This window comes from Gobio gobio (genome assembly GCF_949357685.1).
Source record: "Gobio gobio genome assembly, chromosome: 11".
Classification (NCBI taxonomy): domain Eukaryota; kingdom Metazoa; phylum Chordata; class Actinopteri; order Cypriniformes; family Gobionidae; genus Gobio; species Gobio gobio.
In genome coordinates, this window is record NC_137104.1 from 43,172,663 (window position 1) to 43,194,894 (window position 22,232).

A 22,232-nucleotide genomic window follows, 5' to 3' on the forward strand; every position below is an offset into this window, starting at 1 on the left:
GGCAGTCTGATTCTGTGGCTTTTTCGCGCGCGCGCTATTAATCTGTTGGACGTCTCCGTACAGATCTGATCTCTTCACCCAAGATCAGCCGGGCGGACACTCGCAATAGTGCCCTTTTCGGGACTGCACACAACTCAGTCCCCGGACCGCACACAACTCAGTCCCCGGACCGCACACAACTCAGTCCCCGGACCGCACACAACTCAGTCCTCCAATTCGCCCACGTGATTTCAGTTTCTATCCCATAAACATATCAACCACGTTGCATTCGTCACAGAGCCAGACTCCCCCTATGGTTTATCCCTATCAATTCAATTTTCAATTTAACCAAATTCTAAAAAATAAAATAAAATTCCCCCTGAATTTTTTTTTTTTTTTTTTTTTTTTTTAAGTTTGTCTCTTACCAGAAGCGCCCCGTTGCCATCGGATTCGTTTTCTCTGATTCCAGTGGCTGGACCCTCAGGACACCCCAGAGCAGTCAGGCCCTTCTCCCTCAATCCTACGGGGTAAGGCTGTGACTCTAACGTCCAGGATGATCAGTCCACCGACCTGCTCTCGGGGTCCAGAAGGCACATCCAAGGAATCCCAAACTTCTGACACCAACTGTAATGGCAAAAATTAATTCGTCGACATCACTAATAAGAGACAAACCATATTCCAATTGTCTTTATAAAGATTTATTTTCCTTGCAAGGAAGAGCCACGGTCAAACGCAGCCGCTCGAGGCTACCTTGAGTGTGAACTGCTAAAACAAAAGAAAGCACAAACTTTTATACCCTCAATGTTTTAACAACCCCCTCAGTAATTTTCCATACATCTGGCGAAACCCACTGAAGGTTTCGCCTTGAGCAAGAGGTGAGACAATACACAAATGGTCCCCCTCCTGTCTTGGATCTCATTTGAATTAAAAGCAAGAAACACAGTGGTCCTTCATCTTCATCTAACAAAGCATGTTAGCCAGGAACTCAGATTCCAAGAGCCATATAAGATAAAAGGGACAATGTATGGCTTCCACAGATGGGGCCTCTTTGATCTGACTCATTTAAAACACAATAGAGAAAACAGGTCTGGAAGATTAAATCTTCTGTGATTAAATTTTTCCCCAACAATGCCAAATCGTCAACAATCAAATCCAGCTAACTGAGTTAGCGAGGTACGAAGAACGGGCCCCGGGATTGCAGGGAGTGAATACAATATAAAGGAGTGCTAATGGCCAGACAACCAGGTGCAGGGAATCCAGGGAGAGTGGGAGAGATAACGATGAAGTGAGTTCAGGTGTGAGACAGGGAGGATCATGGGAACTGGAGTCCGGGACAGGCGTGGATGTGACATTGACGCAGGACGACTGACCGTTCGAAAGGGAACGTACTCGGTACTTAACGTAACCTCGGTTCCCTGAGATAAGGGAACGAGTACTGCGTAGACGGCCATGCTATGGCGCTGACAACGGGTGATCGTCGCTTCAGTCGATTTAACCTGACATTTTTGACAGTTAAAGCGTACTTTATATGCCCCTTTCGCTTTGTCTGGCTATCACCAGACCAAGCTCAATTTAAGATTAAACATTGGTCTGGGGAGTCGGCTCTGTATTTTCTACTGCACACGCAAGCATAAATGCGCATAAATTAAATGACTCTTTTAACGCAATTGGATAGTCCTTCAACCAATCAGACCACAAGAGGCGTGATCAACAGGCAACGACCCATCGCTTCTCTATCCGTCATCGTGATAATCCCTCCAATAGCGGGCCAGGTGGATAAGCCAGTCTGTGATTGGTTCCCTGGTTTCCAGACTGAGTTGCCGGGCGAAATCAAATCGCTGGCAAATCAGGCTGGGTTAACCCAGTCTACCTTTCGCTGGATTTTGTGCTCAGCTTCACGGGCTTTGTGCCATTGGTTCACTCAGATTACGCTGTTCTGCCATTAGTTCATGCAATTCCCACTGGCCAGCCAATAGCATGTTTTGACTGGGCAGTAGCACTGTGTGATTTTACAAATTACTTCAGTATTTCGAGAATTAGAGAATTCCCAGTGCGACTATCAACGCAGTACTTGTTCCCTTATCTCAGGGAACTGCAGTGTTTCCCCTACCATTGCCCCCGCACGGCACATAGACGACAAAGTGTCTCTCAGTTTGTTACTTAGTGCAGCAACAGCACACATAAGCATGGCCACGCGTCTCACAGCACGCGAATATTCACACATAATTATATCAAAATGCCTGTCTTGTTGAGTTACATTGTAAACATAGTCGGTTATGTCGTTAACGTAAACATGAAATTTGCCAGTCACCGCCAGCATTTATGGTCATTTTCACAAGTTTCATAGCCCACAGAATATCTTATGAATATCTAAACATGCAATATATCAAAAGAAAGAACAGAGTAACAGACCCTCTGTTCTATTCTAGCTTCATACATTCTTTTTAAATCAACACTTGAATGTTGCAAGTTTCATGAAAAAGCAACATTTTTAGCAAAAAGCTGAGAAAATCACGTTTTTGTAAAAGACTACGTCCGAATGATGAATGATGAACAAAACACAGATGGAGTAGATTGAGTTTATCAACACCACAGTCCTATAGCTCGTCCTGGGTTTACATTTCATTCAATAGCATTAGGCAGTTTTGATTTATATGCTGTTTAAAGGGGCTATATGCAACTTTTTCCCCAAAATAAACGTAACAATAGCCTTTTTATTTTATCATTTATGACTCAAACATCTCCTGATGAGCATACTGACACCTTGTCCGCTCACAGTGGGTGCACCTATAAGCCTGTATCCTATTTTTTCTATTTTCTGGCGGGTAGGTTTTTCCCGCGCTGTCTGCGGATGTGACGTCACCACTGCTGCGAGAGCGAGCAGAAAATAAGAGCAGTTCTATTTTTTGGCCACAGGTGTCAGTCGCGAGTTTAAATTTCAGAAAAACGCATATAGCCCCTTTAATGTTGATGATCGCGTTATTTTACATATGAATCTGCTTACATATATCGCACGTTGCTGCTTCTTCATCTGTGTTTTGATTAGGAGATTCTGTACTCGTCCAGGAGATGCGCAATAGCGCCCCCTACCGTATAACAGTGAAAACATGGAAAGCCGGAAAATATCGTCATTGGCTATATAAATATCGAAATAACAAAAGACAAAAAAATCACTCACTGCTCTTGACTGAATAACTTTTAATAAGGGTTAATCTATATTTATATGCAGTGACATATAATTTTATGCAGACTATGCAGTGATATTTTACATTTGATTACTATTTTTGTACCTGACAATCTAGCTTAGACCTACATGAAAAGAACTGTTTATTTCATTTATATATGTTTGTTGTGCTGTATTTATTTGTGCTTTTGCTCGTAATTTGATTATTTGTTTATTATTACTGACTGTCTTTAACAAAAAATATATATATAATAGGTTTTAGAGTCATAACCTTATTTATTAAGGTTACGTGGCTCAAAAACAACAAAAACAATACTAGGCCTATTTTATTTTATTTATCAGTTGTTGTTTTTTGTGGTGGGGCCAGTGAAAATTTTGGCAGGGAAAGTAAACATTTTAACCCCTGAAAAAGATCCTTAGCATTGATAGCCCTGATATATACACGTTCTGTGCACGAACACAGTCAAAACGTGCCATCAGAAAATTAAGCGCTAATTAAACGTCTGTTTTGGTCACTTCAAAACCATTTCACCCCGAAACTAGCTGTTTCGGCCAAAAATTATGGTAACCCAAAATTTCGGTTCTTCCCAACATAATTTTAATTACAGAACATAACAATCAATGTTTTGGTTTTTAGCAAGTTGGCCATCATCAGTCTCTAGGCAAAAAAGTGTTTCTTAGGTTAGAAACGAAAATGCATAGACAAAAAAACTTAAAACCAACAAATAATAAAGCAACAAATACAATGTAGTATTTGATACAATAACATACAATATAACATAGGCTACAATATGTAGGCTACTATTTACACAATATGTAATATGTAAATAACATACCATACAATAACGCTATACTTTAAAAGAGAAAGCTTTCTGTGGCACTATGTGAAATTAAAATAACTCACCCCCATAGACAAGATGAACTCCGAGGAGCATAACCACTTCGACCCGCATTCTTGGATAGTCCTGAAATATAGCTCTTATTAGATTAAAAATCATTTTAGAGGAATCACTCCGCTTTTTGGTAACAAACGTTCGAACTTCCAACTGCCTACACCAACGCCTAAACAAGCTCTGAATTTCCAGCCAACTACAAATTCTGCACGTTCAACGTCACAAGTTACTATGCTGAATTTCCTCTACTGTGCTGATCACCGATAGTGCAGAGAAAATAGTGACATAAACACACAGCAGAAACAAAACAAAACAACCTATATGCCATGCCTTTATATCACTTTTTCCTTCTAACCATGTGAATGGCTCACATATATTGTCTATTATTGCTACTTTTGGCCAAAAAACAATTTGTAAATTTTACAAGAGTCCCACTGTAACTCTAAACTCAGTTGTGTATTTATTGTTACATCTCACAACATCATCTGCAGAGAGAAACTGCCACTCAATTACACCAAAATGATGGACTTAAAGACATCCCTATGGGATTGTGAAGCTATTCCACTGGAACTTGATCTTCATTTACACCTATTGATCACAATTTATATTAGGTGTGTCTGTATTTACATCAGAAAATAATATTACTTATATAATACTTATATAATGTACTTATTGTGTTCATGTTGTATAGCAAAACACTGTTACATTTTATGTTAAGGTGGTGTCTGTGTTGTAGTGTAATTATACATTTAAGTAGCAATAATAATTAACAACATGTATATGGTTAGGGTTAGGAATAGGGGTTGGTTTAGGGTAAGTTACATGTAATGCATAATTTATAGTTATTACTAACTACATGTAACATGTGTAACAACATGTGACCTGTAGCATAAGGACACTGTAAAATGAAGTGTTACCCTAAACACTTTTGCTGCTATTGAGGTGGGATACAGGTAAGTTTAGGAACAGGTTTGTGGTATGGGTTTAAGGGTGGGTTAAAAGCCAGGTAAGGGAAGGGTCAAAAATAGTGTAATTACAGATGTACTTACAGAAATTAAGTACAATATAAAAAACATGTATGAACATAAGTGAATTGTTGAATGATTAATTTATATGTTAGTTAAAGACATATAAAGTGGGGCCCATTTATTTTACTTCTTCATGTATTTATTCATGTTCAACATCAATTGTCATTTATTAATGTATTCAGCTAGTAACTGTTTTTAGAGAACTGTAATTTTAGCTACAATGTCACATGACAATAAATGTAATGATAGGATGAACAAAAGCAGGATGAGGCGGATCCACAAGCAGATTAGGTTTATTAACAAACACAGGTAAAGACAGAGTTTGAGCACACCACAAGAACATCTACAGTGAAACATCGACTGACACTGAGCAAGGGAAACAGGTGTATAAACACACAAGAAGCAAACAAGCTTAACAAGATAACATCTAAAAAGACACACACGTTGAAGAGTAATCAAGAAGAAAACTACAAAGAACTACAAAACATTGCACAAGACAGGAAATAACACAATCCTCACACAAAACACAGGGAACACAGGCTGGGATCATGACAATAAAAAATTAAAAGTATAATTGACAAAACATTTTGTTGTTGATTTTGTTTATGTAAAACCCCAATAGAGGCTACAAGATATTATAGGACCAGGCAGGTAGAGTGGTAATAACAATATTAATATATGATAATATGAATATACTAATATTAATGCAAATACACTGATATTAAAATGGTGACTTATAACAACATTAAAGGCCTATTTAGCATTTCCAAAGCTGGAACCTTATAAAAAGGGTTCTATTTAGCACCAAAATCAGTTCTGCAATTGGTACAAGCTAAACCTTATTTGGAACTGTTTAGAACCATTTTTCATTAGTGTACTGTTACATGACAGTAAGGAGGTTAGGCTAAACATCTTCTATTATTATAACCTCACATCCTGTGTCACATCCACATTCTCAATGACAAACATTTGGTCAAGGGCATGTGGTAGTGGCAATAGATCTAAAGTTTTGATCATAAAACTTGGAATATAGGAACTGAGTACAGGGGGCCCAGAGCACCAGATTTCAAAGGGCCCAGAATTCATCAAACTTTTATAGAGTTTTCATGTGTTTATCATTTAACAAAATTAACCTTTGTGATTGAAGGAATTTCTAACCTTTTTACAAATCCTTCCAAATTAGTTTGAGCAAGTTTTGAAGTAGGAAGTAGGCTAGCCTGAGGTGTGTAGCTAAATAATACAAAAAAACCTACACTGGTAATACAGGTTTGGTTGTTGTTGCCAACTTGCCACCACGCAACGAGAGACAAAATAAGTGGTAGTCCTCTTTGTCCTGAACTGAACTCTGTTCCGAGAAATCACGTGATATGGTTTATAAAAAAACACAACGAGATTTACGGCGAGTTTGGAACACTTATTGTTGGCTTGGACCGCCACCTAGTGGACACCAATAATCTCCTAGAAAGGCTAAATGAACGTTGTCGAGAAATCTTTTTAGTGCATTTAAGTGGTTAAAAGACACTTACATCAAAAGCGACCACGAACTGTTATATTTTCGATTGTAACAAAATCCTTCATTATGCATTGGCGCAAAACAAACAGCCTACGATAGCTTTAGCTTTTAGCTAACAATGCACATGCGCACTGAACTGAAAGTGAAACCTCTAAAGTTGCACGAATGTTGTGGGGAAAACCGACAGATCATAAGCACACCGAGCAAACGCAGTTAATTTTAACATAAAGAGCAACGATGTCTGATATTTCGAGCATATATACGATATTTATTATCGAATTTGCATTGTTTTTTGGCGGTAAGTTTTGCTGCATTTTGGTAACTACTAAAAACTATAGGCCTACATTTAGTTATGTGGACTATAAACATAATTAAGAATCATTTATCTTTTCTTACAGTGTCAAGTTCTGGATGTCCGGTTCTGGAGTGCTGGTTTGTACAGGAGAAGCCCGGTCATGGAGGAGGTTTCTCTGTACCAATGAGTCAAGAGAAATCTCTAATGTTCATCAGAACTGAAGCTTACAGTGAAGAGACCATGTCTGATCTTCATCCTCCTGCAGACATCAGCCCATCCAGGATTTACTATGTGACTGGTCAGTGTCAATACTGCATGTGATTTTAAAGAGATTTGTGTTGATTTGTGGACTATATAATCTGTTTAAATAGGCTGTAATAAGTCAGTCAAGATTTACATAATGTTGTGCTCACTTGATACTAAATTAAATAAATAGTGTAATGTTTATGATACAGTAGTAGCCTTTAATATAGTCTATGTTGTCCAATAGTATATAGGCCAAAGTAGGCTACTGTATTTAAATTATTTAAATATCTTTTGTACAATGACCAGATCCAACAGCCACAGATGTCATATAGAGTAATGTCACATCATGTTATAGAGTGTAAAACAACAGTTATATGACAACTAAACTTACACTGCTCTCCTCCAGATCCAGCTGGCACGTTCTGCAGTGCCGCCCTGAACCCACCCAAAGGCTCTGTGAACAAACCAAAGTGTGAGATTAACCCTTTCATGCCTCACGCCTCCATGGTCAGATGGGCATCTGCTCTCACTGACTCCGCCCAAAGTCCAGTCTATCTGCAAGCTGATTGGTTCTCAGTGGCAGTGCAGGGGCTTGACGAGCAGCTGACATTGTCTAATGTTATGCGAGCGCCTTCAGCTTCTAAAGAGCCAAAAGGTAAAAAGCCCAAGTTTCTTGGATATTGCAGAAAACATTTATTTGCATTTTAATTAAAAAAAAATCCATTCCAATTAGATTGTGCAATCCATGTATCTTATATTTTGATTGACTCGTCTGTGATAATGATGGTAAACACTTTCTTTCACTCACTATGCTTCCTGTTGTTCTCTCTTTCTTAAAGTCATTCTCAGTGTCTCCAGTAAAACTCCTGTGGTCCGCTCTAGACTGGGAGAGCCGGTTCTGTTAGACTGTGGGTTCTGGATCGACCCGTCTTCTCCAGTTCACAGCTCTGGATTCTCTGTCGAGTGGCGTTATCAGTTCCGGGGTGAAGGACGGCTGGTCCTCGCTTACGATGGCAAGAACGATCGGTTTGCAGAGACATCAGAGACCGGAGCCGATATTGACATCACAGGCCTCTATGAAACAGGAAATGCATCTCTGATTCTGGAAGAATCTCAAGTGAGACACTCAGGAGTTTACATCTGCTCAGTGTATCTTCCACACCTGCTGGCTCAGGTAGCCGTGGAGCTGGAGATAGTTGGTGAGATTATTGTATATTTTGAGCTGCCATAGACAAGTCAGATTTTCATAGATTATGTATATAATGTTTGATTTATCAACTGCATTTGTTATATTTAACTACAGTTATATATATAGAATAGTAACCACTGCCTGTTTTTTTTTTCTAGAGCCTCCATCTCTCTCCATCTACCCTTCTCCTCTTCCTCTGCTGGTTCCTGGGCAGGTTCTGGTGATCCAGTGTGAGGCGTCTGGTTTTGCTCCTCACACTCTGGATCTGGTCTGGGAGTTCACCGGGGCTGATGGGAAGTCGCGCTCTCTGGGTCAGGGTGGTGTAACGGGTCACAGACTGGCGTCAGATGGCACCTTCAGTCAGGGCAGCCATCTGGCGCTGGACTCGAGTAAACTGGGTCTTGGTCGTGGTGGTGACATCACCTGTGTAGCCAAACATGACGGAGGAACACGGCGAGCTACTGCTGCACTCAATGTGATTGGTGAGTTATACTGTCCTAGACTGGCATCAATCTTTCTGACATGATTTGAACACCAAAACAAGCATCAACATTGTTATTTCTCAGTCTGACCAGATTTCTCAGTGAGGAAGTGAACTGATAGAGGTGCATTCCTATTGGCTGTATTCCTTTCATTTATGAGTCAACATTGCACAACTACAAACACTCAGAATTTGCACAGCTTTTTTTATATATAGTGGATAAAAGAAGCCCTTGAACTTGAATTGAATTGGCTGAGTGACATTCCCAATACATTGATATACAGTCCACTCCACTTGTCTATATTCCAGACAGACTCATTAGTGATGGGGATTTTGAGTTATTCATTCTGCAGGTTACTCTAGTAGTGGCAGTGTTTATGAAAGTCTGATTCATATTTGCATTTCCAAAAAAAACATTTATGTCAGTGAGAATGTTCTGCAGCTCTTTATTGTGTATTTTGTTCATATCAGGTGTCAGTGCTCCTTCTATTGAGGACTCTATGGCGATGGTCGCTGTTGCTCTGGTGCTTTACGGCATGATAAAGTTTCTTTCCTGGACATTCAGCTCCTCTGGTAAGTCAGTTTTCTAACATCACTGCAACACAGAAGTGCTATTTACAAGTGAACTGACAATAGAATGACTCGATCCATTGTAAAAAAATAAACATAATAATGACTGTATTTGTAATATGGGATGCCCTGGAATGTATTAAATATTCAAGCTTGTCAATTTTTGTCTTCATTTAGACTCCAGTGACACTGAATTAAAGGATAAGGTAAATAACATCTCTTTTTTGCTAAATCACATTCTTAAGTTTTAGATTTAATCGATGCTGTCTTTAGTTCTCTTGTATAACTGTCTGCTTATTTTATATCTGTCTCTTTTGTAGAAGGTGAAGTAAACCTGGACCTGGAGGTGATTTTGAAGGCTGAATAATGTGCAGAGAAACTGGTCTTGTAAATAATCCTTTCAGAATAGTTATGTTGTGTTGCAGAATTTGCTTAAGAATTTCAGATTGCTGTGTTTGGGTTGGTTACTCTCTGCAAGCATTTTTATATTAAAAGATTTTAGTGACAGTTGTACAGATTCTGGAAATAATAATAATGAAGTGAATTATTTTATTTTAAATACTGCAGGACTGTTGCTGTTATTTAGTTTTGGAACTGAACTTTGAGCTTTTTTATTAATCATGAACTCAGTTGTTTATAGAGATAGTGTAGTGCTTGAAATAAGTAATGACCTGTGTGTTAAGAATCATTAGTTTCCTGCCGTTCTCATATCATGGAGTCTCTGAGGAGGATCAGGCAGCAGATGGATTAGATATGAAACAAATTAACAGTTTTTACTTTGTATAAACAGAGGAAATACAGAGAATACACAATGTAAAGTCCCCTGATAAGTGTGAAGGGAGTATCACATTCATGCCAAACTCACTGTTTTACTACTGTATCTGACAAAGTAAAGAAAAATTTAACAGTTCTCAAACTAAAGACCCTATTGCTTAATTCTTTGTAATATTTGAATTGAATTTTCTGTTACTAACTCAAACAAAACCAAATGATTGTATTGTACAATTATAGGTCAAATGTTGTAGGTCAAATATGGCCTAGAATTTGAGTTGCTTTGTTGTGCAAACCTTTGTTATCAAGCATGATAAATACTGTATATAAACATGTATGATGTCATAAAGATCAAACGATTATTTATAATCGAGAAAACCTCACAGGGCTTGAACAGAAATTGCATAGTACAAAGAAAATTTGTACTTTTGGTTCAAGTTAAAGGACGATATTTTAATAACAGCATTTAAAAGTTTGGGTGAAATGATCTAGTGCTTTTAAATGGCAAGTCCTAATCAATAGTCCATGCGCACACCACACACCAGCTCTAGGTGGAAAGGAGAGAGAGTGATCGAATGCACAGAGAGTCAGGACCTCGGTATAACATCTCATCCGAAGGACGGTGCTTATTGATTGTAAAGTGTCCCCATCACTATACTGGGGCGTTAGGAGCTACGGGCTATGGTTAGGACCCACCACGGGCGCAGCTAAGGGGGTAGGGGGGGCGTGGGTTGGGGGGTTGGGGGTGAGTTAGGATGATTTTAAGGGCCCACACACTTTTGGGGCCCCCAAAGATTGGTTTTATTAGTAGTAACAGTACTAGTAGTAATGTATTATAAATGTATAATCTACCAAAGAGTTACAAATATAAAAAAATGATGGTATTTCCGGCAAAATCCAGCAAAACGCTCCACTCATGAACCGCTCACGCTCACCGGTAAAACTACGTTCACTCAAATCCCACTCCGACATGAAAATTCTCTGTGCTATAATTGTTGCAGGTAGGTATTTATTTTTATATTTATGTTTAAATATTATAATGCTGTTTTTTTTGTCTATGTTGTCAATCTATGTCGATTATGAAAAGTGAACAGCATGAGATAGGACACATCATAAGATGAATGGAGTTGATCAGACATGATTGTGAAGTTTTGTTTTGCATAAATTGTATCTTAATTTTAATCAATGTTTCATCAGCCAATTGGGGCATTCTGGTTTGAGCGAGCGGAGCTTAATTGGTCAGTATTATTAAATTGCAGACAAAGATTTTGGATAGCTAGGTTGGTGTGGTAGAGGGCCCAACATCATATTATTTCATAGGGCTCAAAATTGCAAGCAGCGCCCCTGAACCCACACAGACCACAGTGTGAGCACCCCCTGCTGGCCTCACTAACACCTCTTCCAGCAGCAGCCTGGTTCCCTTACGAGAGTACTCTCGTATTGCGTTTGCTAAACGCTATGGGGGAAATTCCTTTCCTCGAGATATTGAAGCAAAAATTTTATCCAAAAAATACCATGTACACGCAGTGCAGCTGCACAGCTCTCCCTTTCTCTCATTCCGTCGCGCTGAGAAGAGCCGCGGGACGGGACGGACCAATCAGGTCCTTCTAAATTCCCGCCACAAGGGGCAACAGAATTTGCATAGCCAAGGGTATATAAGACCCTGTCTCGCAAGGTTAGTCAGATTAATTCTTCTTCAGCGACTTGCCCTCGCTGAGCTCTGGATCGAAGCCCGCCGTCGAAAAGCTACCAGCGGAATCCCTGCAGCCCTGAGGACGCCGGATTCCAACCTGGTCTCCGCCTTCAGCCGCCTGCTGTTCCAGCTGTGCCATCCGGCGTCAAAATATCCTTTATACTATGTATATGTGTGTACATGTGTGTGCGTTGCTGGCAACGCCACTTCTAAGAGCTTACTAGCTCTCCACCTCTCTTCTCTCGTTCCGTCGCGCTGAAATGCACCGCGGACAGAGAATGTTATATCCCCGCCGCTCTATGGCGCCGCGGACATACGGAGCTCTCCCTTTCACTCGCTCCGTCGTGCTGAGAAGCGCAGCGGACAGAGAATGTTATATCCCCGCCGCGGACATACGGAGCTCTCCCTTTCTCTCATTCCGTCGCGCTGAGAAGCGCCGCGGACAGAGAATGTTATATCCCCGCCGCGGACATACGGAGCTCTCCCTTTCTCTCATTCCGTCGCGCTGAGAAGCGCCGCGGACAGAGAATGTTATATCCCCGCCGCGGACATACGGAGCTCTCCCTTTCTCTCGTTCCGTCGCGCTGAGAAGCGCCGCGGACAGAGAATGTTATATCCCCGCCGCGGACATACGAAGCTCTCCTTTTCTCTCGTTCCGTCGCGCTGAGAAGCGCAGCGGACAGAGAATTTTATATCCCCGCCGCGCTAATGACGGCGCGGACATACGGAGCTCTTCTCTCCCCTCCGCCGCTCTAAAATGGCCGCGGACAGAGAATGTTATATCCCCGCCGTGCTAATGGCGCCGCGGACATACGGGGCTCTTCACTCGCCTTCTTCTCTCACTTCCGCTGCCCTGAAAATGGCCGCGGACAGAGAATGTTATACTGCCGCCGCGCGGATAGCGCCACGGACAGAAGATGTGCACTTCTGCATACTAGTGAACTCAACCTAAGCTCTCCTCACTCTTCCATCTCTCGCTCCGCCGCCCTGATATGGCTGCGGACAGAGAATGCTAGAGTAGACAAGCGAACTCAGGCTGCTGGATATATCGAGAACGCGCTTACGTCACAGCCGTTCTCGCTGCATTGTTCTCTGCACAGCACGTGTTCGCTGACTAGAGTGCGTCATAACACGCGCTCTCCGTCTAGAGCATAACGGTGTCGTAAATGGCTGCCAACCCTGCGCCTTTTTTTTCCCCTCAAATACCACTTCTCCCAGTCCCCCTATTCAGGCGGCTGGAGTGGTTCAACACTGTAGGTAATGTGTCCACTACATAGTGTGCACTCCTGCATAAGCACTGTTAATTCAATGTCACAAAATCACTCAATAAACCTGATATTCTCCCAGTTCCCTTAGTTCAGGTGACTGGAGATGTAATATTGCAATAACTAGCCGTTTACCTCTGTGAATTCGCTCGCTGGCGTACGCCGCGAGTACTCTAATGTAGTGGCGCCCATTATACAGTGCGCGCCACCACACATTATTTACAATGAATCAGAGCTTTTCTAGTGGCTAGGCAGACCCACGCCTGCAGAGCACGCACTATCCATTAGCCCTGCCGCTAACGTGCACGTGGACTAATCTGCAAGAATGCGTCCACTTTACAGTAACACTATCCAAACACAGTGTTACGAGTTCATCTGTAGGCAGTGTGCCAACATCAAGTTGTACCCCTACACTCAAGCACTTCCCTATTTTCCCCAGCTCCCTGCACTCAGGCGGCTGGAAACATTATTCCCACAATCGACGAGCCCGCAAACAAACGCGCTCGCCTGTACACATGCACCATTTCCCCGGCGACACAATTAAAGCGTTCGCCGCTATTCTGCGTTCTCCGGCCCCCTGCACTCAGGCGGCTGGGAACATTATTTCCACAGTCTACGAGCCTGTGAGCAACGTGCTCTCCTGTACACAAACACAACCCCCTTGGTAAGCGCCACTTCCACGGCGACCCAAATAAGGCGTGCGTCACCATTCAGTGCACGCCGCCTCTCACAGTGCTACTAGCACAATGCAACCGGGCTAACAGGTCCCTGTTACTCAGTGACCTGCCCCACAAATTTATTCAACCCTTGGCTTCGATAACAAGGTTACTCGCTACAGTTCGCTCGCAGACCACTGTGCTTCGCACTGTGGTAGAGACAGCGGTGAGAAGCAACATGAGTCACGTGCTTCGAACCGAAATATCAAACTGTTAAATAAAGGGATCGGTGGAAACCGTGCACCCCTCACAGAGCGAGTCAGGCTTTTACAGTCGCTACTTCCTTGTGCCAAAAGAAGGGTGGTGGTCTCAGGCCATTCTAGATCTCAGACATCTGAACAGGCCCTTATGAAGCGCCCGTTCAAAATGTTGGACATGAAACAAATCCTTGCGCGCATTCGCCCGGGAGATTGGTTTTTCACTGTGGATCTAGGGGATGCCCTTTTCCACATACAAATAGCCCCCCATCGCAGGCCATTTTGAGATTCGCCTTCGAGGGGAAAGTTAACCAAAACAGGGTGTTACCCTCTGGTCTATCTCTGGCTCCCCGCACGTTTCCGAAGTGCATGGAAGCGGCGCTAACCCCGCTGAGGCTTCGGGGAATGAGAATTCTCAATTATCTCGACGACTGGCTCATAATAGCTCAGTCAGAGATACAGTTATTAAACCACAGATCTTGGCTTCTCAACCATTTAGAATGCTTGGGACTCAGAATCAACGTGGCAAAGAGTTCATTGTCTCCCGCACAGAAAGTTTCGTTTCTGGGAACAGTATTGGACTCACTGCAGATGAACGCGCGACTGACGTCACAGCGCGCGCTCTCTGTTCAGAACCGAACGGTTTCCCTCAGGTCCGGTGCACTCACTCCTCTCAAACACTTTCAGAGGATGTTGGGTCTCATGGCCTCGGCGGCGCCAGTTCTCAGACTAGGTCTGTTACACATGCGCCCCCTACAGCTCTGGCTGAATCGCCGCGTTCCAGCTCACGCATGGCTCTCGGGCCGATTGTAAATCAAGGTAGACCACAGCTGTGTGTTGGCTCTGGCCCCTTGGAAAAATCCCGTCTGGTACCAGACGGGCGTGAGTTTGGGCACCGTTACGAAGTGGAAAGTTATCTTGACAGATGCATCCAACCTAGGTTGGGGAGCCCTTCACGAGGGCAGGGCAGGCCAGTCTCCGGTCTCGGGTCAGACTCGGAGAGGAGCCTTCACATAAACTGTCTAGAGATGAAAGCGGTCACGCTATCGCTAAGAGCTTTCCTTCCGTACATAAAGCACCACCATGTCCTGGTCCAAACGGACAGCAGGTCGGTGGTAGCCTATATAAATCGCCAGGGCGGTCTGAAATCTATCGATCTGCACGCAATGGCGGAAAAAGTCCTAATATGGGCAGAGCACAACCTGAGCTCGCTGAGAGCGACTCATGTGCCAGGCATTCTGAATTGGGTCCGGACATGCTGTTCAGGGACAAAGTGTCCCCAGCACAGTGGTCTCTTCACCCACATACGATTCAGACAATTTGGGGCAGGTTTGGAGAGGCAAAAGTAGATCTTTTCGCCTCACAAGACAATGCTCTATGTCGAATATAATTCTCCCAGCACAAGGATGCGTTGGCCCACGAATGGCCCAACCTTCCTCTTTATGCTTTTCCCCCAATCTCAATATTACCTCAGGTCATAGAGAGGATCAGGGAGAGCAAATGCCCTGTGCTTTTAATAGCCCCGCTTTGGAGAAGTCAACCTTGGTTCTCACCACTGAGTCAGATGTCGGATACAGCTCCGTGGCCGATCCCGCTGAGGAGAGACCTCCTCATGCAGGCGGAACGGCAGATCTGGCATCCCCGTCCCGATCTATGGGCGCTTCATGTCTGGCCCATCAACGGGTACATGAGAACCTCTCTAAAAAAGTATTAAATACTATTACTGAAGCTAGAGCCCCCGCGACCTGGCGGCTCTATTCAGGCAAATGGTCAGTCTTTTCGGACTGGTGTAAAGCACGAAGTCTGACCCCGCATGATTGTGAAGTGTCAGAAGTGCTGACTTTTTTACAAGAGCTTCTGGACGCGGGTCGTTCCCCCTCCACGCTCAAAGTTTATGTGGCCACTATAGCAGCGTATTACATTCAAGTGAACGGACTGTCACTGGGAAAGAACGATCTAATTGTTCGCTTCCTTAAAGGGGCTAGAAGGCTTCACCCACCTCGCCCCCCTTCAGTCCCTATATGGGACCTGTCCAGGGTCCTGTATGCCATGAAGAGCTCTACATTCGAGCCTCTGGATTCGGTGAGCTTAAAGCTCCTGTCACTAAAGGCCGCTTTCTGTTGGCGATCGCGTCAGTTAAGCGAGTGGGTGATCTGCACGCGCTCTCAGTGAGTGCCTCTTGTCTGGAATTTGGGCCAAACGACTCCAAGTCGTCCTCAAACCAAGACATGGATATGTACCTGAAGTGCTTTCAACTCCGTTCAGAGCACAGGTCATTTCACTTTCAGCACTTTCATCATCGTTAGATGAAAAAGATGCTAATTTGCTCTGTCCTGTCAGAGCGCTGAGGATATACATAGAGCGTTCCGCTGCTTAGGCAAACTGAACAGCTCTTTGTATGCTTTGGCGGCCGCACCCGAGGGTGCGCGGTTACAAAGCAGACCTTGTCACGATGGATAGTGGATGCTATCTCACTGGCTTATGAGTCTAAAGATCTCAGCTGCCCTTTAGGCATCAAAGCCCATTCTACTAGAGGCATGGCCTCTTCGTGGGCTTGGTCTACTGGCATTCTCTGAATGATATCTGTGCAGCGGCAGGCTGGGCCTCCCCGTCCACTTTTATCAGATTTTATAATTTAGATGTCCCGGCCTTACAGGCTGGGCTTCTGGCTGTGTAACAGATTTAACCCCTTAAGGCTCGAAAAGTTAGCCTGGCTCCGCCCTCCTACGTACTTCCGCTCAATTTTCATTTTCCTTCAGGACTACGTCTGGGACTGCGGTGTATGCTTAGGTTTTCCCCCGAACAATTTTTTACCGGTCCAATCAGCGAACAGAGGGAGTGGCTGAGAGCGATGACGTTGATGTCGTGCACTAGTTTGAGTTGTAGTTCAGTAATGGTGGCGGTGAAAGATGCGAGTGTGTGGCAGCGCTGACGAATGTCCAGAAGTTAAAACCGGAGTGTGGCGAGGTGGACGAGCGAGCGAGATCGGTGTGCGTGATTGAGACACACCGGTCTCGAGTCCTCTCATGAGGGAGCACGGAGGAATATAAGGACGAGCGACACTGGTGAAGGACGAGAGAGGACCATGTCTGGATTTTAAGTTGTGTTTTGTTATGTTTGTGCGCGGCAGTCGTCCGTGAGGGGCTGCCGCTTTTACTTTCATTTTGTGTTTATTATTTGATTAAAAGTTGTTAAACGTTCGCCGGTTCCCGCCTCCTTCTTCCCTGAACAAACGAACTCCCGTTACACGGAGCAAGAGCAATCACTGCTGTACTGCTGATGTTGTGGTCCGGGAAAAGTATTTTTCAGCTCGCTCCGTTAGTGGTGAAGGAGTTGCTGAAGCCATCCGTCTCCCACCACCCGCGAGAAAAACCCAGGCTGAATTATCGACTGCTTTTGACAAACACCAAGGTCGTGTGGTAATGTAATTGCTGTCCGAATCCACACCTCTGAGTTTTGAAGTGATATATTCTTGAAAACTCACTGTTTATATCCTTTATAGACCCTTTCAGAGCACTGTGCGGTTGCGTGAGCTGTAATTTGCATTTCTTGACTTGTATTTCTTTAAATACTGGCAAGTGTTTACAAGAGCAAAATATTTCATCACCGCTCAAAAAATAAAAGAAGAAAAGCACGTAAACATTTGAATTGGGCTGTTATTCACGGCAGCATTTATTCTTATCATACAACGCATATGACATTTTATTGACAGCATACAATCATGTTATGATTGCACGAGATATGCACCACGAGAGCAGCGCGTTCCGATCACAAAACTCTCCTCCACCGTGAATAAATTACAATCCGAATGCACGAGGTTTTATCACTGATACTGAGGTGGTGTGCGCAGTTAATGTGAGAATCAAAAGGCGAACGGTGCGTGACATACGTCACGACCAAACGTTAGTGATTGTTTAGGCAGATCCAGAGTGACTCTTGGCAGATCCAATAGTTTTAAACTTAAACAGAGAACCCGCCTTCAAGGAAGTAAACGCTTGTCAATGGAGAGTGGCCAGACTCTATGTACAAATGAAATGTACGAGAGTCTGGTAAAACCAGGCTATCGAAAAGTCTGGCCTGGGTTAAATATTGTATAAGTCATAGCACATTCCTTATACGGCTCGAATTATCTGGCCATTCACTATTCTTGGCCCGACTATGTCTGGTCTATACATATATTTTACTACACGTATCTCGTGTGTCATTCACATTAAGGGCCCGACTCAGGTCTGACTCAGATTGGGACTTCATGATATCATATTACGGGCCCACCTAGGTTGGCCTGGGTTTGGTGTCGTCGGCTTTAGAGCCGTTAAGCAAGCACAGCGTTTTGCATTGGTCCCCCATAGCGTTTAGCAAACGCAATACAGGTACCTAACGTAACCTCGGTTCCCTAAGATGAGGGAACGAGTATTGCGTTTGCTTGACCGTACTTGCTTGCTCAGGAGTCGCTTCAGTCGATTAACCTGACTAACCTTGCGAGACAGGGTCTTATATACCCTTGGCTATGCAAATTCTGTTGCCCCTTGTGGCAGGAATTTAGAAGGACCTGATTGGTCCCTCCCGCCCCGCGGTCTCGCCATAGGTTGCTGCAGTTGCAGCGGCACAGCCAATCAGCACGCAGCTGCTTCCTGCTGAGAGCTGTGCAGCTGCACTGCGTGTACATGGTATTTTTTGGATAAAAATTAAAGGAATTTCCCCCATAGCGTTTAGCAAACGCAATACTCGTTCCCTCATCTTAGGGAACCGAGGTTACGTTAGTAACCGAAGCGTTTTCCCAGGAGGTCTCCCAGGTACTGACCAGGGCCGGGTTTCCCAATAACGATGTATCTTAGCTCTAAAGAGCGTGTTCTACGAGCGAAGTTACGATCACTCGCAGCAATTCCACGTGCGTTTCCCAAAAATGTACTTAACATGAACGCGCGAGAACGCGCTCTAAGTGCTACTTAATAGTCGCTGTCCATTTGCGAAGTTCTGAAATATAACCTTATATGGAATCGTTTCCTCTGAACGTTTCACCTAATAATTGTCATCTGATGTGGATTAGCAATCAAAACACGTCTATATAAAGCAACTACCTTCAGGCTGAGGCAAAAACAAAACTAGAAAAGAAAAAAAACCAAGAAAAGATACCTTTACAAAAGACGAAATAAATATCCTCATTTAATTCAGATGTGTATTTATAATTTTTTTTTGTTTGTAACCTGCCCTCATAAAAAAAATAAATAATAAAATCCAGTGATCATAAAGTCAGTTTCCACAATAATATTAAGCAGCAGAACTGTTTTTTTAATCAACATTGATAATAATGAGAATATTAAAATAAAAAAAATAATAAAAAAAGTGTACAATAAAGTACAATCAAAACCTTATAGTATTATCACAATGCACTTAAATAAAGTTAAAGGTGTAATCTGCCGGTTGTCCTGTAGGTGACCTCATAACTCTGTCTTCTTACAATACACTTAGAGCTTTACGATTACTCCAGAGCACTCGTAGATCTACGATCATTTTCAAGTGCTACTTAAGTTACGATGCTTGTGGGAAACAGACCTTAATATTAAGATCACTCGTACGCAGTGGCGGTTCTAGGGGGGTGGCCAGGGGGGCAGGTGCCCCCGTGTCAACAAGCCTGGCCCCCCCTCTGCAGTGGCGGTTCTAGACCACGGTAACTATGGGGGCCAGGCAGGGGCCACTTGTGCTTTTAGGGGGCACACGTTAACATTTATCTTAACCAGTAGATAATTAGGTAGTTCACCTGAAAATTCTATCACCATTTACTCACCCCCATGTCGTTCCAAATAGGACTTTCTTATGTTGAACACAATATTAACTTATTTATTTTATTAAACTGTTGTATAAGATCAGTAGGCCTATCGCATTTGCACTCATGCTATTCTGGGTAGAAAAACAGAACTTGTGTGATATTGCACTCGTTACTCATGTTATAGGCCTATTGCTTAGTCTATATCATGATGTAAATGTGAGGGCGTTTTCACACTGGCAGTTTAGTTTGAATAATTGGTAATGTGAAAGTTGTCATGCGGACCCGGGTGAGCTGAGCTCAGGGGAACTGAATTCGAGACTGCCTGAAGGAGGTAGTCTGAGCTCGGTTGCGCAAATTGCGCTCGAGCTGTGCTGCGATTCATGGGAATTTGAAAGCAACAAGCTAATACGACTAGCGGGCCTGTGGCGGACCACTGGAGGCAAAGTTGGCGGCCCGCTGGCATTTTGCTCATCGTTTTCCTAGCGGACCACCGGCGGCAGCCACCACTTTTCCGACAGTGGTCCGCTACCGAGCCGCTGGTTTATAATAAATGTTTTCTGGCCACCCACGGACGATCCACTGGTCATATGATTCACAACTGGGTAATTATAGTTAGATCCAATATAATAATATTTAATGCAATAATGAATCAAAAACAAAGTACACAACTGCTAATAACCATTGTATATGTATTTTTTTGGATAGAGGCAACACAAATGCGTAGCTAAACAAATGGAAATAAACATAAAATAACTATAAACATTATGATAGCCTATTCAAAATATGTACTTTTGTTAATATATATATATATATATATAAACAGGATACATAAGACTGTATTATATATTATAAGATTAAGACTCGGGTGCGCAAGAAAAGTAACCTGCGCATGCATTTTATCAGATGACGGTGTATTTAGTTCAATACAACACATGTGTAAGGGATGATAGTGTTGATGATTTACCTTGGATACGAGCGAGAGGGAGCCTGCGGTGTATTCGCGGTGTAGAACGCGCTCTGACGCGGACCACAACAAACGTGCCCAGTGTAAAAACGCTCTGAGTCTAAAACTCAAACAGGGGCATTTCTGCCGCATATCTTGAATTTTATGGACATTCTGGCACTGAAATGGTTTGGTTAACGACATTCTAACAATACAGGTTTTGGAACAACACGAGGGTGAGTTACATTAGGTGTTTTTATTTTCTTTTAGGGGGAACTAACCCTTTATTTTATTCCCAGATTATTGAAAGTCTTTTATTTGGCCATGTACTGTATCACTCGATCTGCAGTCTCTACACGTGAAGTAAAATCATTTCAAGTTCATTTATTTATTTGAAAAGTAATGTATCTGTAATATGATTATGCATGCTCAATTTATAAAAGTAAAACTAAACCATTTATTTTACATGTTTTGTAGCCTACCTGCTCTCTGTTAGCAGACTCTTCGCAAAGTTAGCATAGACATCAAAACAAACATCTAATACTCTATAAGCAACACTGGACAATTGGATAAAATAATATTATTTCTCGCTATATGTGAACAAGACTGAAATTACATTATTCTGTATCTTTTCTCGGGTATGCCTATCTCTGTCATATTCGCACATGAACGGTTCTTTCATTGCGTTGGTCATAATTTATCTTTGGCTGCATCTTCCTAATTCGGAATATGATCAAAGATTACATATGTGGACATGTTCGGAGAAATTAGCCATTGAAAAAATATATTTTAACTACCAGTAAATGAACGAAATGACTGAATGGAATTCAAAGTCGTCAAGTCAGTAAAATTAATCTCCAGTAGCTATCTCTGCTGCGTAAGGGTGCAGTTACATTCAACACAACGTGTATAAAGAGAGCTTATTTTATCTATAATCAAGAGCGTAGCAACCGCTATAGCCCGCGTTTTACAACTATTTGAGCGAATGCAGACTGAGTGACGAATCATTCATAAACAGACATCACTTGCGCGCCACAGCGCGCAGCCTCCTCATTGCTTCTCTGCATTGGTTATTGGTTATGACACAATAAAGTGCTCTTTTCATCACACACCGCCACAGCAAAAAACGCACATTGCAACCAGTTTCAGAACATTGTTTGGTGCGATGTGATTCCAAATTTACGGGGGCCAGAGGGGGGGCCAGGCTTGTTGACACGGGGGCACCTGCCCCCCTGGCCACCCCCCTAGAACCGCCACTGCCCCTCTGGCCCCCGTAAATTTGGAATCACATCGCACCAAACAATGTTCTGAAACTGGTTGCAATGTGCGTTTTTTGCTGTGGCGGTGTGTGATGAAAAGAGCACTTTATTGTGTCATAACCAATAACCAATGCAGAGAAGCAATGAGGAGGCTGCGCGCTGTGGCGCGCAAGTGATGTCTGTTTATGAATGATTCGTCACTCAGTCTGCATTCGCTCAAATAGTTGTAAAACGCGGGCTATA

General features: G+C 42.9%; 2 protein-coding genes across 3 annotated transcripts in view; one reads left to right on the forward strand and one right to left on the reverse strand.

Annotated features, from left to right (window-relative positions):
* The window catches only part of LOC307133384 (major histocompatibility complex class I-related gene protein-like), an 86,973-nt gene extending 82,700 nt beyond the window's left edge, over nucleotides 1–4,273 (reverse strand). Inside the window, exon 1 of the mRNA XM_079828451.1 lies at nucleotides 4,068–4,273. Within this exon, the coding sequence (XP_079684577.1) occupies nucleotides 4,068–4,161 (94 nt within the window). The 5' untranslated portion in view covers nucleotides 4,162–4,273. The remainder of the gene's footprint in view (nucleotides 1–4,067) is intronic.
* A 2,195-nt stretch (nucleotides 4,274–6,468) lies between these two features.
* Nucleotides 6,469–22,232, forward strand: part of LOC307133382 (tapasin-like) — a 32,213-nt gene continuing 16,449 nt past the window's right edge. Inside the window, exons 1-8 of one of the 2 annotated variants that reach the window (XM_079828448.1) lie at nucleotides 6,469–6,895; nucleotides 6,996–7,190; nucleotides 7,545–7,793; nucleotides 7,978–8,337; nucleotides 8,486–8,809; nucleotides 9,280–9,381; nucleotides 9,556–9,584; nucleotides 9,699–10,560. In XM_079828448.1, coding sequence (XP_079684574.1) covers nucleotides 6,835–6,895; nucleotides 6,996–7,190; nucleotides 7,545–7,793; nucleotides 7,978–8,337; nucleotides 8,486–8,809; nucleotides 9,280–9,381; nucleotides 9,556–9,584; nucleotides 9,699–9,710 — 1,332 coding nt within the window. In that variant the 5' untranslated portion in view covers nucleotides 6,469–6,834 and the 3' untranslated portion in view covers nucleotides 9,711–10,560. Of the gene's footprint in view, nucleotides 6,896–6,995; nucleotides 7,191–7,544; nucleotides 7,794–7,977; nucleotides 8,338–8,485; nucleotides 8,810–9,279; nucleotides 9,382–9,555; nucleotides 9,585–9,698; nucleotides 10,561–22,232 lie in introns of those variants that run through there. The other variant, XM_079828449.1, reaches the window with a different exon arrangement.